The sequence below is a fragment of the Trichosurus vulpecula genome, chromosome 4, assembly GCF_011100635.1.
Source record: "Trichosurus vulpecula isolate mTriVul1 chromosome 4, mTriVul1.pri, whole genome shotgun sequence".
In the NCBI taxonomy this organism is placed as follows: domain Eukaryota; kingdom Metazoa; phylum Chordata; class Mammalia; order Diprotodontia; family Phalangeridae; genus Trichosurus; species Trichosurus vulpecula.
Genome location: NC_050576.1, coordinates 199,118,550 through 199,134,288, shown reverse-complemented (window position 1 = coordinate 199,134,288; position 15,739 = coordinate 199,118,550). Strand labels below are relative to the sequence as shown.

Sequence of the window (15,739 nt, the reverse complement as noted above, 5' to 3'; positions counted from 1 at the left end):
ATAGTAGCCTCCTGAGGAGGAGAACGAAACAGTACTTTCTCTAGAAAGAGGGTGACATTGTAGTCTGGCTCCTGCTATAGATCAGGTCTCTGGTTTCCTAACCCCCTATTAAAGAGTCCATTGTTCTCTGTTCTCTCTGCCTTCCCTAAAGGTTACCTGTGCCAAGTAGCAGGATGGGGTCTATTTCTAGCTATGAAATGGGAGTACTGTAAGCTGTTTTATCCTGTCTTCAACATACCATCTCCTCCTTCCCAGTCAGCTGTTCATTTTTCATGGAATAGCCGCTTCCCCTAAGAGTGGCAACATTGACATCTCCCAGCAGCTGAGAACAACCCGCATCCTGCTACTTGGCACAGGTAACCTTTAAGGAAGGCAGAACAATGGACTCTTTTAATAGGAAGCTAGGAAACCAGAGAACCGAGCCATTGCTGCCACCAGACAGCAATATCGTCTCAGGCAGCCGTATCTGTCATAGTCATAGCCAGACAACCTGCCATCTCAGGCTGGACACCTGAGATCTGGGATTGTTCTGGCCTGGCAAGAGAGCCAAGTTGAATGAAGTAGCTGAGATATCTGGCCCACTCGTTGACCAGCTTTTGTTAAATTTGTAGGTTAGCCTGGGGGATGTTATTGTCAGGGACCTTGAATCATAGAGGGAATGACACAGAAAGGATTGACTGTTGAACTTTGGACTTGCAGTCCCTAGAGCCCTTGGCCCCTGTGCTCTTCTCCTGGCCCAGGTACCATTTGCAGGGCCTTGTACCTCATTTCATACAGGAAAAGGTAATGATACACAAGTGCCTGATGCATAGCAGGTGCCTAATAAATGCTAATTAATTGACCGACTATAGCATAGTAGTCCTATATAGACTACCCCCGTTCCCCATTTATAACTGACAAGATCACAGAATTTAAAGCTAGAAGGGAGCTAGATTCCAATCTGATTGTACTTCCTCTAAAGCCAGCATTCTTTCCATCATACTTGGACAATGTCCCTGGATCTCAGCCTTTCCCAATTTCCTTGGCTCCTCTGGTGACACCCTTGTCTCCCTCTCCATCCCCTGTCTGACCAAGTGTAGGACACATAGCTGAGGTATCCAACCAAACCTCACCTTACCCCAAAGTGGTGTGAGAGTATGGGGTAAATGAACCACATACCATTAGATTAAATGTTATTCAGGTTTGTATACATGTAATTCAATTTAGCAAACTTTATAAAATAAGTTTTTACTGATATCTTTTGCTTTTTATATCATCATAGTTTCCCCAAATAACCCTTCCTCTCCTATCCTACATAACAAATAATATTTTTTAAAAAAGGAAAAAAATCAGCACAATTAATCAGTTCATTGAAAAAGTCCAGAAATCTGTGCAGTGTGTAAGAAAAGAATATGCATCTCCCACATCCGTGAAAGGGTGGATTAAGAGCATCCTGTCATATTTCTTCATTCAAGTCTTACTGGATCTTTATGGGATTTATAATATATAATAATTTATCATATATAATTATAATTTGTAATATATAATTTAATCATATATTAGCATTTACTTCATGTTAACATATTGCTATTATATAATATATTGATAATTATAACTTATAATCTATAGTGGTTATAATTATTATCTTTGTAATATTGCTGCATTCAACATGAGGTTGTTCTTTCTGTTTACATAACAATGTCATTACTATGTATGCTTTCTTGGCTCTGCTTACTTCATTCTGGATCAGTTCACGTAGATTTTTCCATGTTCCTTTGTATTCACACACACATTCTTCCTTTTTTTTATTTTTTTTGGAGAGGGAAAGGCAAGGCAATTGGGTTGAGTGACTTGCCCAAGGTCACACAGCTAGTAAGTGTGTCAAGTGTCTGAGGTCGGATTTGAACTCAGGTCCTCCTGACTCCAGGGTTGGTGCTCTACCAGTGCTCTACTCACTGTGCCACCTAGCTGCCCCACACACATTCTTTCTTACAATATAGTCATGGCCCATTATATTCACGTATCACACTTAGCTTAGCCATTCCACACTCTATAGGGTTCTACTTTATTTCCAATTCTTTGCTGTCACAGAAAGTGCTGCTATAAATATTTTGGTGTATATGGAGACTTTTTTTAATCAGTGGCTTCCTTAAGCCCAGTTATAAAGTCTTTGGGTCAAAAATTTGGGGCATTTTAGTCACTATTTGCATAATTCAAAAATTTCTTTCTGTAACAGGTCTACCAGTTCACAGCTCCACCAACAATGTATTAATGTGCCTATCATCCCACAATCCCTTCCACATCGACCGTTTGTCATTTTTGCCAATTTTCACATTGTGAAATGAAACCTCAGGGTTGTTTTGATTGGCATTTCTCTCATTATTAGTGATTCGGAGCCTTCTTTCATGCAGTTGTGAATACTTTGCAATTCTTTGAGAATGCTTTGTTCATAACCTATGAGCTCAACAAACCTTTTTTGAGCACTTACAAGGCATTGTGCTAGATTCTGAAGATACCCTTAAGGAACTTACAGGGAGGAAGAGAGAAGCAAGCTTACAGATAAATAAATAAGTTTTTTAATTGGGAGTGGAAACACCATCACCTTGTTAGGAGATGAGTAAAGAGCCCGTATAGGTATAGGAGACGGCATCTGAGCTAAGGGACCTAGGAATTTCCATTTCAAGAAGAATTAAGCCCTTTCTGTGCCTTTCTTTCAGATCTCCCCAAGATTTTTATCTCCAAATGAATGAATCAATGAATAAGAAAGTTTAAAATGCTTACTATGTGCCAAGCACTGCAAATACAAATAGAAAGGGAAGATCATGGTGGATCTTAGAGAGCCCACACTGATGATAGTACATAGGAAGGTTCAGGTATAGGATGAATGGAAAGGAGTTCTTAGGGTATGTCAACCTATCTATCCCCACACACCCAGGAACCTGGAGGAGACTGACCCACTGGACCCTTTGGGGAGTAGGCCTGAAGGTCAGAGTGTAGGGATTCTGAGTTCCTTCCAATAGAGGTGAGGATTATGGTGAAGGGGAGGTCAGCATCAGGCCAGGAGGGTTAAAGGGGAAAGGGACATTGGTAAAAAGGTTGGGGATGGGGTATGAGTGGGATAGGATGGGAAAGAGCCTTCTGACTTGGTGTTACTTCCAACTAATGCTCTTTAAACCTCAGTACCTCAAATTAATGGCTTGACTTTTGGGATTTTGCTTCCTCTGGCTGTTTCTATAGTAATGGGCTGTTTATTGCTGCTGTTAGTCTCCATTATAGTTCCTGAAGTAATACTACATTTCTCATTGGACCCCATTTCCAACTCAGCTGGTATTTCCTTGTTGTTGTCTTCCGCATTAGAAATCCTAGTTTCTCACTTTTTTCCTATGCCTGCGTCTTGTCTTTTGGCCCAGCCCTCTCTAAAGATAGTCATTAACTCTTGTACTTGAGGGCTGCCATCCTGGATCTTGTATTCAGCCCTTCCTCATCTTATCATTCATAAAGTGAAGAGATTGCATTAACTGGTTTCTAAGAGTCCATCCTCTTATGAGCAGCATTACGTGCCTTCTCTTTTCTGGGATCCTTTCCCTTGTTCTCAATACAAGTGTTAAATACGATCATAAATTCAGATCCAGAAGGACCTTAGAACCATCAAGTCCAACCATCTCATTTTCAAGATGAGGAAACTGAGGCACAAAAAAATTAAGTGACTTTCCCCAGGTGATGCAGTGAGTGTCTAAGTTCACTGGCTCCCAGTTCACAGGCTCTCCTGTCTGTTTTAAAGTAACAAACCAAACTAACAACATAGAAAATGATAGTGAAAGAAGCAACAAGGAATAAACTTGGGTGTTCTTGTCTCCGAGGTAAACCTCTTGTCTACTAGGCCACCAAGCTGCCTTTAGTACCTACCATTTTTGTGTGGTGGTAGAGGGCTGACCTTGGACATGGGCAGACCTGAGTTTAGGCTCTGCCTCTGATGCCTACTAGCTGTATAATCCAGGAAAGTCAATTATCCCCTTCACTGTAATTAATGTTTTAAAGCCAAGTCGTTGTTCTTCACCAGTGGGGAGAATTTGTCCGCTAGGAGTTCCCTATACCCCTGAAATTACATATCCACACCTGGGGGAAAAAAAACTACAAAGCAGTGCTGGAGATGGTACACAGAAGGAAAATAACCCTGTTCCTGCTGTGAAGGACTTTAGAATTAAAGGGGAAGGTGGGGTGGGGGGGGAGAGGGCAGGGTGACTATGACCAGCATACAAATATGTATGCTACTGGGGAGGTAAAGACCCAGAAGTGGAATGCTCCCAGAAAATTTGAGGCATCAAGGCTCATTTTCAGCTTGGGGAAGGATCGGGGAAGGCTTCCTGGAAAAGGTGGCGCATGAGCTGGGCTTTGGAGGAAAGAAGGATTTCAAAAGGGATATGAAAGGAGTGAATTCGTGGCATGGAAAATGCAAATGCTGGAAGGTAAGAGAGGGCAGAATGACCCGGAGCAATTCTCTAGTTTGGCTTTAGTGAGTGGGGCAGGATTTGAACTCAGATCTTCTTGTTTCCAAGGCCAGCCAGCACTCTGTCATGATCATCATTGCTAGCATTTATGTAGTGTCTACTGTATGCCGGGCGACTGTGCTAAGTGCTAAGTGCTTTACAAATATTTCATTCGATCCTCACAACAGCCTTGCAATGTAGATGCTATTATTATTCTCATTATTCAATTGAGGAAACAGGGGAAGTGACTTGCCCAGGGTCATGTAGCTAGTACGTGTCTGGTGCTGAATTCGAATTCAGGTCTTCCCGACTCCAGGCCCAGTATCCCATTCACTGTACCACCTGGCTGCCACCATGAGAGATTTTAAAAAATATGCTACCACGCCCCAAAATAAGCATGCTCTAATGAGATGTTTTTCAGATAATTTGTATTTCGGGGTGAAAGTAATATGATTGAATGCGCTCCATGATCTTTGCTTGGTTTAGCACTTCACATGCTAGCCACAGACTGAAACGTGCTGAGAACATGGCCACGTGAGGGAGACTAGAGTCAGTCCTTCTACTTGTGGGACCTCCCCATCTTCATCAGTGTATCTGGAATCTGACATGTAGCCTGAGTGATTGTCGAGCCGTATATTAAATTTAAAAAAAGAGTGTGTGTGTGTGTGTGTGTGTGTGTGTGTGTGTGTGTGTGTGTCTCCTGCATTCACAATTTATATTTCCCAAATGCATGCAGACCCCAATCATACCTTGCTTTTGTTAGTCAACAGTCAATCAACCTGTATTTATTAAATGCCTACTGTATGCCATTCATTTTCTTTGGTTTCATCTGGGGGAGATCTGGAGAGGTTATAGCCCAGACTAGAGCTTAGCAGCTACATTTTCCCAGAACGATAGACAGTTCCGGAAGGGCTCAGACCAAGTGACTCACAGTCTATATAAAGGGATGAAATCTGTTTAGAACAGGAAGCTTCCATCATAGTCCACTCTTTTTTTCCTCTACAAACCTGAAACTGTGAGAAATCACTTGTAGAGTTAACCAGAACACTGAAATCCGTTCCCTTTGGTGATTTTCTACTTTTGTTTTAGGGCCAACCATTCTTTTGGAATAATTTTTCCATTTGTTCAGCTCTTCTTCATAGGTTTCCGCCTCCTCTGATTGTCATTTTTAAAGCCATTCACAACCCGGTCCCACCCCACCCATGTAGCTTTATTTCATATTTCTCCCATTTACTCACTCCTCAGTCCAGTCAAACTGGCCTTCTCTCCTGTTTCTCATACACAAACCTCCATCTCCTACCTCTAGGCTTCTGCATTGGCTGCCTCCCCTGCCTGGAATGCACTCTCTCCTCGCCTTTACCTCCTGGAATCCCTTGTCTTTTTTCTAGGCTCAGCACAAGCACCACTTTGTGTGTGAAGCCTTTCCTAATTTTGTATATACCTTTACTACCCTACATCTTGTTTCTCCAGCAGTACGTAAGTTCTTTGAAGGCTTCGATTTGTCTCACTTCTTCTGTCTTTGTATCCCCAGGACCTAACACAACTGGTACATAAAAGGTGATTAATAAATGCTTGCTGATTATTACCCTTCCTCAGTCTTGTTCAGCAGTCCCCATCCTGAGCTATGTATATGCTGCTGCTTCTTTGGTTTTACAGCTGTCCTTGCTTTCTTGACCTTGCTACTTCCCTGACTTGCAGCCACTGCCTGCTTTTGATATAGCCATTCCCATTTCCAGTTTGACATCTTACTCCCTGAATGGCTTGGTCCTTCCCTCAGACTGCAGTTATCCTCACTGCCACCCTTGCAGGGAGAAATTGGCAGCCTACCCTGCTGCTGCCACCCCGGATCCTCCCGCTAGGCAGAGTGCCTTCAGTAGAAGCTTGTGGTGCTGAAGGGTGGGGGTAATGGATATATTGTTGCAAGTCACCAACTTAAGCCTTTGCTATAGGCAGTTTAGCAACAAATTAACTTTTTATCCAAATGGACCTCAGCTGGCTACAATGACCTAATGATCTTCTGACAAGCCTCCAAAGAACATATACTGCCGCTAAAAATTCTGGGAAGGGGAGTGTTATTGAGCTCTGTTTATAATAAGGAAGGTGATTTTTTTTTCCCCAGCTATATGAAGGATTGCTGGGGGGCGGGGGTGAGGGGTGGGAATGGAGGGAGGATAATAAAATTCAGAGTTGGAAGGAACCTTTGGGATCATTTAATCTAACCCCTCCCTTCCCCCATCCCCATTTTAAAGATAGACTAAGTCCTGAAAAAGGAAGTACTATGACCAAGGTCACACAGGTAGTTTGTTATTTGAACCAGGCAGCTGTTATCTGTCTTCAGATTTCAAATGCTATGCTCTTTCCACTATCTCACTCTAGGAGCCTATTCTAGGTTCTCCTTTTTAAAACTAGATAGAGCACTATTTTTACTGGGCTGGGTATGTAAATACTGCAAAAATAAAGATAGTCCCTGCCCTCCCTTGTGGAGCTTACATTCTCATTGAAGATGACTGCACATAAAAGGGAGCTGAAATTTGTTGGGAGAGAACAGGTGGGAAAGTAGCCCCGAGAGTAAGGAACTGGGTTTGGGTTAAAAGTGAGGTACTTCCTCACATTAAATTTAGGGCAACTACATGGTACAGTGGATAGGGCACTGAGAGTGGAGTCAGGAAGACCTTAGTTCAAATTTGACTTGATTACCTTGCTGTGTGACCCTGGACAAGTAATTTAACCCTGTTTGCCTCAGTTTCATCATCTGTAAAAATGAACTGGAGAAGAAGATGGCAAACCACTCCATATCCTTGCCAAATAGGGTAACAGAGTCGGACATGACTGAAATGACTGCACAACAATGACAACACTTCCTCAGATGGGGCTTCAGGAGAGAAACTCACCAATCAGGATTTTTCACCTCTAATCAACACCTTTTGACTCTTTTATAATTCTGTCATCCTTGCCCAACCAAGGGTATTCTGTCTTTGTATGTGGGTTATTTTCCTTTACAGTAGCACCATTCAAAATATTTTCAAATTAAAGAGAGCCCAGACTAGACTAGTATGGGGTAAGCAGGGTTATGCCCCAGATGTTGATATCCCAAGCTGGCTGGGTAGTGCAGTAGATAAAGTAACGGGCCTGGAGTCAGGAAAACCAAAACCGGGGTTCAAATCCAGCTTCAGACACTTACTAGCTGTGTAACCCTGAGCAAGTCACTTAACCCTGTTTGCCTCAGTTTCCTCCTGTAAAATGGGGATAAATAATAGCACCTACCTCCTTGGGTTGCTGTGAGGATAAAAGGACGTAAAACCATAAAATGCTTAGCGCAGTGCCTGGCACATCGTAAGCGCTATGTAAGATGATTCTTCCTCTGGGCAGCATCTCCTTCTCCCACCTAGAGTCCTTCTCTCACTGAAAAAAGGGAAGACTACGCTGTCCTGTCCTTAAGGGAGTTACCTGGTCTAGGTACCTACCTTGTGTAAGATAATAAACAACTCCAGCTCTTCCCAACTTGCTGTCCTCTTCTCCCCTCCTCCTTTTCCACTGTGCCCTCTGAGAACTCTTCTCTGACATGGGATAGTGGAAAGGTTGCTGGCTTTAATATATCAGAGAACCTCAGTGCAGATACTGGCTCCAGTCTTTACTCTGTGTGTGACCTTGGACTGGTCACATCACCTTTGTGGGCCCCTGTTTCCTCTATAAAATGAAAAACATTGGACTGCATGACCTCTGAGATCCTTTCTACCTCCAAACCTAAGATCCTGGATCTAGTCTTCTGAGATTCCCTGCATGCTTTGGTATTCCATGAAACCCAGTTTTCTGAGCCTGGCTGCTCTTTCTCATGCTCCCTGACACTTTGGGCAGGTTTTCCCCCACTGCTGCCATTTTCAGAGCCCTCCCCCATTCAGTGTGTGGAATATGAGATCTGGTAGTTCTGCAATGACTTGGTCTCCCTCCCCCTTCTCCCTCACGCTGACTGTGGTGCCCTCCCATTGAGTATGGGGTGGGAAGGGGGAGGATGTTTACATTCCTCAAACTGACTATCTAATCAGGGCTTTTCCAGGCTTGGCATTTTTTAAATAACTGGAGTTGGGGAAATAGTAGATGGCCTCCCATTCCTCCTTCACCTCTTCTCTCTTTCACATTTGTCTTGTCCTACGGTTGGGCACCTACTATTGATTCTCTCAGCTGTCACTTCTAAGTAGACCTTGATGGAGAATTCTTTCTGCACTCCTGGCATAGGGGCTTCTCCAACTAAACCACCTCAGAGCTTGCCACTTTCTAAGGGAGAAAGACAGAACTACAAGTTTCCTGAGTTGACAACCTGGCACCTTCTGCTACTGAGATCAGACAAGGTTGAGAGGAGTGTCTGGGTGTATGTAAACTTTAGGCATTCAGCTTCTTTAAAAAGTTAAGTGCCTGCAGTGCCAGGCACTAAGGATGCAAAAATGTAAAGATGATAGTCCCTATCCTCAAGAGGTTAGATTACCCCTATACCCCCAAATGTGTCTGCCTAAATCCAACAGGAAAGGCTAAATGTTGGTGTTTTGTTTTAAAATCTTGCATCATTTGTCTGGCCCCAGCATTCTCACGTATTCCTGGGATTTTGGAGATCATTGAGGGGGAAGGGAGAAGAAGGATTAGGCAACCTGGTGGCCCCCGTTGGAGGCTCACCATATTAAAGCCCAACAGTGCAGACGCCCAGTTGGCTTAGACCACTACAATTGAGAATCTCCCCAGTGCCAGAGATTTACTGCCTTCAGCTTCCCAGGTAGCAGGGATTACAGGCCTGGCTGGCTGGGATATCTCTTTGAATCTACTTCAAAGGAATAGTTTTAGGACAAATACTGAGTTTAGGGGTTGCTGGGGTGTTTTTTTTTTAACATAATGAATAGTAAATTTGAATTTATTCTTTTACGAGTTCTGGTCCGGAAATTCTGACTGTAGAATGTAATTCCCTCAACAAGGGTAGGGACTATCACTTCATAAGTGTTTATTGCATGAATGACAAAAGAAAGACCCCCCCCTCCATGCTTGTGGATTGATCCCTTAATTTTACTGATAAACTAAAGCCTTGAGTGTAGGGAAAATAACTTCTTGGACTCAGCTCCATGAGAGCTGAGAACTGTCTTTTTTGCCTTTCTTTATATCCTCAGTACACATAGTAGGAGCTTAATAAATGGTTCTTGCCTGCTACATAGTAGGAACTTATTAAATGCTTGTTGCTGGCACATAGTAGGAGCTTAATAAATGCTTGTTGACTTGCCCTGTTCTATTGCCTGTAGTGACATTTCTCCCTAGCCAGCATAGGGAGTGGTAGGGTTATTGGATTTAGAGCTGGAAGGGACCTTAGAGAGATCACGAAGCCCAACCCCCTCATTTTTATAGATTAGGACACAGAGTTCTAGAAGAAAGGAAGTGAGTTTTCCAAGGTCACACAGAAAGGAAGCAGTCCATTCAGAACTTGAATCCAAGACCTTTGTTTCCAAATCCAGCACAAATATTCTTTCACAACCCATAAACCAAGGGCACCGTAGGTGTTGGTGATGAGGTGCTGACCTGACTCTTTATCTTTTAAATTCATCATCATCCAAAAGATGTCACAAGCACTGGAAAGAGAGAGAGAGACAGTGCCAATAAATACGGTCTCCTGCTCTCCGGACACCTCTAATCAAAGACTCCTCAACCATAGTCCCTTCTAGCATTATCAACCATTGTACCATAATTTAACAGGTAAGTAGGCGATCTCTGTGCCAGGAAAGACAGGATATGGTACTTGGAGAGTGGAGTGATGGGTGCCTATTTCTCACTTATTCTGATTTTCATTTCCCAGAAACTTGATTTCTTTAAAAAAAAAAATTCCAACTCTAACTCTACTTCTCTGTTGAGCTCAATGTGGTTTTTGTAAAAGGTGTGCTGGCTATGTATGGAAGCAGAGAGCCCAGGTAGCGTCTACATTAGAAAACTTCCCTGACTGCATCCTCCCCCCTGTCCAATCCATCCTCTCCATAGCCAGCAAGTTGCTGCCAGGTCTGATCATGTCAATTCCATGCACAAAAAGTGTCAGTGGTTCCTTTGGTTCTCATAAGGAGTCATTAGCCTTTGGAGTCCAGGAACTTTTTTTAAGATGGATGGATGGATGGATGGATAGATAGATAGATAGATAGATAGATAAACAGTTAGATAGATAACTATTTCAATATAATTGGCTTACTTTGTGATCCTATGTATTTTTTTTTTTTTTGCTTTTAAAATCATTCTTCTGAGAAGGGCTACATTGCACTCAGCTGATAGCCAAAAGAGTCCATAACAGAAAAAAAGAATCCTTGCTCTAGAATATAATAAAATCTCAGAAGGGCATTTAAAGCCCTTCTGAATCTTGACTCCAGCCTGTTTTTCTTTTGTTACCTCCCTCTTACACATTCGATGATCCAGCCAGACTGGCTAGCTTGTTTCTCCTCCTGTGTGTGCTGTTTTCCCTCTGGTCTCTCTGTCCCTTTGCACTTTCTGTCCCCCTGCCCAGAACACTCAGCTTCCTCACCTCTGCCTCTAGGAATCCCTGGTTCTCAGGTGCTACTTCCTAAATGAGGCCTTTCTTTATCCTCCCAATTATCTACTCAGGACACACACCCCACTCATTATTCGATGTTTATATTTATTTTGTTCTTCTGTATGTTCTTTCCTACCTCCCTCTCCCTGTAGCTTACATTCATAAATGAGATGGTCTAGACCCCAGGCCAAAGATTGAAGCTGGCCTTATCATTAAAGACTATTCAAGTTCCTAACATCTGTACCAGACACTGAGCTAACAAATGACAAGACGTAACTGATGCTAGAAGGATCTATGTAATAAGCTGTGGATTTTATTCAACTGTCAGTTCATAGATTTTTGTGTGTTCTTTACTTTTTGATACCATATTAGATGAAACATTTGTGGAGTTGTTTCTTTTTTTTTTTTTAATTAGTTTTATATTACTATCCTGAGCAGTCAGGAAGTCCTAAGTTCAAATCTAGCCTCAGCAGTGTAACCCTGAGCAAGTCACTTATCTTCTCTATGTCTCTATTTCCTCATCTATTAAAATGAGGGTAATAAAGCATCTACCTCCCAGGATTATTGTTAAGGTTAAATGAAATAATATTTATAAAGTGTTTTCCAAGCCTTAAAAGTGCTCTGTAAATGCTAATTATCATTAATACTCTTTTTCACCTGTCTCCATAACAGCCTGTTGTATTGAAGTGAATCAGATTATAATGACCATGATAGTTATCATTGATCTGATACTTTAAGGCTTACATTTTGCCAGTTAAATCATTTGTTCCTCACCACAGCCCAGTGATGTAGTTGCTATTATGTTTTCCACAAAAGAGAGGCTTAGGCAGGTTTGGTGCCTTGCCCAGGATGTCCCATAGCTAGCCTGAGGCAGATTGGAACTCGGGTCTTCTGGACTCCACTTCCAGTATTCCAGCCATGGAGCCATCTAATATTAGCCCAGTGCTGCCTGCCTAAGCCCATCACTGCTGCCATGACCTGGGGATCTCTAGGTTCCAAGCAGGAAGATGGAGCAGTTCTCTTTGTCTGTTGCCAGATTTCTTAACTTGGGGCTGTGGGGTTCTCTCTCTTTTTCAGACTGTGGAACATGGGTTCCCCCACCAGCCCAGTGCCCTGGGCTACAGCCCCTGCCTCCGGATCATGGCTATTGGGACCCGGTCTGGAGCCATCAAGCTGTATCCTTTTCATTGCCCTGGCCCCCTTTCCCTAAAGAGGCTCCCAGAAGACCTACTGAGGAAGGACAGGGCTTTTGGACATCTCTCCTTTCCTCCCAGATTTTTCCGCCCGTCTCAGGTCGGGGAGGTTACCTGAGAGGGGGTTACTGACAAGCAGTGGCTTTGGTCTATGTCTGTGTTCCTCCCTCGGACCTCTAAGCTTCCAATTTTACCCTACCTATCCCTACCCGATCCTTCGAATAAGTGAAAAAGCTCTTGTTTGTCTTTCGTTTGAGCCCTAGGGAGACAAATTCAAAAGCAGAGCCTTCCCCTGTCCTCTGGAAGCTGTCCTTTGATGGGGGGGTGGGGCAAGACTACACACTGGGGGAGTTGAATTCTACAGATTGAATTCAAATCAACTGACAATATTGATAAGTGCTTACTTAGCACTTTAAACTTTGGTTAACTTTATTTAGTTCCTAGGAGGCTTTAATACCAGCAAAAACTGCCTTTTTTTTTATATCCCTACTGAGGGATAACAAAGGGTGCAGATGTGGAGTACCCTGGTAGAGGGATGGGGGTGGGGAATGGGCAGGGTCCCCTGTTTTCTGAGACCTCTCCTGGGAATAATCCTCTCCCCCTGAGACCTCTCCTGGGAATAATCCAGATGGATGAAAAAGCAAGTCCTTTTACTAAGTGTTAAGCAATGTGCTAATGGCACAAATATAAAATCTCCAGGTTGCCTCTGCCCTAGAAGGAGTTTGCAAAGCTATGAGGGGAAATCATACTTTCAGGAGGAGGCAGGGGAGCAAGGCTGCAATGGAGAGGCTGAGCCCCAGCTCCCAGCCATGGTACCTGGACATCTGCCTGGAAGTTGGAGTTGCAGCACCTTAGAAAATGACCAGACTAAAAAAGGAGGCTGAATGATCCCAGGGCCTTCAGAGGTGAGGAGTTTAGCTCCTCCCAAGCCCCCGAGTGTGGGGGGAGGGGGTGAAGAGTAGGTGGTTTGGGAAGATGAGGAGTAGGGTCATACATTTAGAGCTTAAAAGAGATTTTAGAGGCTCTTCTAGCAGAGGAAGCTGAGGCAAACAGAGGTTAAGTGACCTGCCAAGGGTGATACCTGACTATTAAATTTCTGAGGCTAGATTTAGAACTCAGGTCTTCTGACTCCCAAGTCCAGTATCCTAGCTGCTATACGATGCATTGACTTCAACCTGCTGCCTTGGTATCTATGGCCTCTTCTTGCAACAGTGTCCATGGTCTACAACTTTTGAGAAGGTCTTTGGTTGGAGGGTTATCCTTGAGGCAAGGAACCTATTTCATTATCTCCAGACCTCTTAATTTCCCTGCTAGAATATATGCTCTTTGAGGGCAGGGTTTTTGTTTCCCTTTTGTTTTTTATTCCCAATATTTAACACAGTGAAGGACACCTTTAATGTTAGTTGACTGATTGGGCCTGGGTTGGCAAGTTGGTAAGCACAGATAGGTAAATGTTGCCATTCTGGCCCTTGGTTATTACCCAGAGGCTCTTGGGAGACCAGTGTGGACCAAGAGCAGCCAAGGGGTCATTCCAAGAACCATGAAGAGTACAGACTGATTTAATGGTCACATTGAGTTGTACTGGGATTGTTAATCTTCTCCCGCTGCCCCAATGCTTTCTGGATCATTTCAGGAAATGAAATGTACTCAGATCTAATGCTTAAACCTTCCCCAAAGGGCTCTGGACCAGGGGCAAGGGTTCTTTAAGGACTTTTCAGTTAGATGTGCCATCTCCAGAACTGAACCAGGACATATTATTAAACAGTAAAGGCATGTAGTTGCTTTGGCTCCTTGACTGGATGCCTCTTTTTTTTCCTGCTTGGAGGAGAGATTTGATCCGAACTGGGCCCTAAGTTGGGGGAAGGGAGATGGGGACAGGGACAAGACAGGACAAGTCTTGCTGAATTTAAGTGGGAGGGGTGGGTATAGTTGGGAGGACATGGGGCCTTGCCTGTTAGTAGGGTGAATCAGCCCTGCATCTCTGCCAGGTTAATCATTACCAACCCAGTCCTGAGAAGGCTGGGCATATCCTGGTTACCAACCAGTAATACATCAGATTTGTCTGGAAGCAGCTGCTTAGGGTGAGGAGGTGGGGATGGTATGGGTTTCTCATAGTCCCTTGTATATGCTCCGTGTGAAAGCTAGGCTCCCTGAAGCTTTGGGGTCTGAGGACCTTTGGTCAGCAGCAGCAGCTTTAAGCCTCTGTCTGGGTACAGTACAGAGAAGTAAAGCCATCCCCGCTCACCCTCAAAGTGGGACAACCTTTTGACAATAACAGCGTGTCTAAAGAATTAACCCCTTGCTGTCTCCTTGCCTTACAAAAAGTACTAGTTTTTCTCCCTGCCCCAAGGCCACTGGAAAAATGAATGATCATTCCTCGTGAATGCCCAATCCCTGGTCTCTGAGCTAGAGAAGTTTACAGTCTTCAGTTACCTAGCTCTATACGCTAGACGTGGGATGGGGGGCAGAAAGGGAGGGAGCTTTCTTCACCACCTTTCCTAGGAGTTGGGTAGAATGGATTGGGGCTTCTCCTTTTAAACTTGTTCCTAAACCAGCTTCCAGCTATGGTGCCCCCGGCGTGGAGTTCATGGGTCTTCACCGGGAGAACAATGCTGTGGTACAAATCCACTTCCTCCCTGGCCAGGTGAGGATGTCCTATACTAGTAAAATAAGGAATGTGATAACAGGTGCAGACTGGGGTAAAGGGGAGAAGTGGGGTGGTTTGGGGTGGTTTAGGGTGGTATCACAGGAGATGGCTCAGCTTTGCCCAACTGCCCAGGCTGTAGCTCTGGAACCATGGGGAATAGATCGGGCAGGATTTAGAAAGCCAAGCGCAGACTGTTGCTAAGATTGCCAGCCCCCTCCCCTCATTTCTTCCCAATCGATATTCAGAGTCTTGCCTTGTCTTCACCTAGAAGGAATGCAAACCAGTTGACTAGGGGTCTTGCTTTCCCTTTATCCTCCCTCACCCCACCTTGTTGCAACTGAGAGGAAGGAGGGAAACGGTATGATAGCCATAAAATACTGGGAGTGGTGCTATCCTTGGACACGAGAGGTGCCGCCTCCTTTTACAAGCTGCAGATTGAAAGCCCTGTTATTAACTGGTACACAAAGAATCCCCCAGACCAAATGTGGTAAGAGGATCCTTGGGTTTTTGTCCAAGACGACTAGCCCTCCTCCCCGACTCCTCCCCCTACAACCTCAGCTAACTTAAGCAGCATGTTCAACCCCCATCTCACCCCCAACATCCATCTTTGTCCCGTCCTCCACTCAGTGCCAACTGATCACCTTACTGGATGACAACAGTCTGCACCTCTGGAGCCTAAACCAGAGAAATGGGGTATCTGAGCTGCATGAAGAGAAATTCTCCACACTTCGGGGCCCCCCAGGGTAAGTCCCAGAGACTAGGTCCTTACCCCTCCCTAGATTCTAACGAAGAGGCCAAATTCTAACACCCCGCACCCCACCCCCCCTTGCCTCCTGCCCCTGGTACCAGCAGAGAGCTCGGTTCACCTTGGGATGAGCTCAGAGTATGGCTT

At 44.2% G+C, this 15,739-nt stretch overlaps 1 protein-coding gene across 8 annotated transcripts in view; it reads left to right on the top strand.

The window, feature by feature from the left end:
* LLGL2 (LLGL scribble cell polarity complex component 2) overlaps nucleotides 1-15,739 on the top strand; it is a 69,093-nt gene that overhangs the window by 35,026 nt on the left and 18,328 nt on the right. For all 8 annotated transcript variants that reach the window (XM_036756390.1, XM_036756388.1, XM_036756391.1 and 5 more), the window contains exons 3-5: nucleotides 12,085-12,182; nucleotides 14,763-14,844; nucleotides 15,475-15,590. In XM_036756390.1, coding sequence (XP_036612285.1) covers nucleotides 12,085-12,182; nucleotides 14,763-14,844; nucleotides 15,475-15,590 — 296 coding nt within the window. The remainder of the gene's footprint in view (nucleotides 1-12,084; nucleotides 12,183-14,762; nucleotides 14,845-15,474; nucleotides 15,591-15,739) is intronic.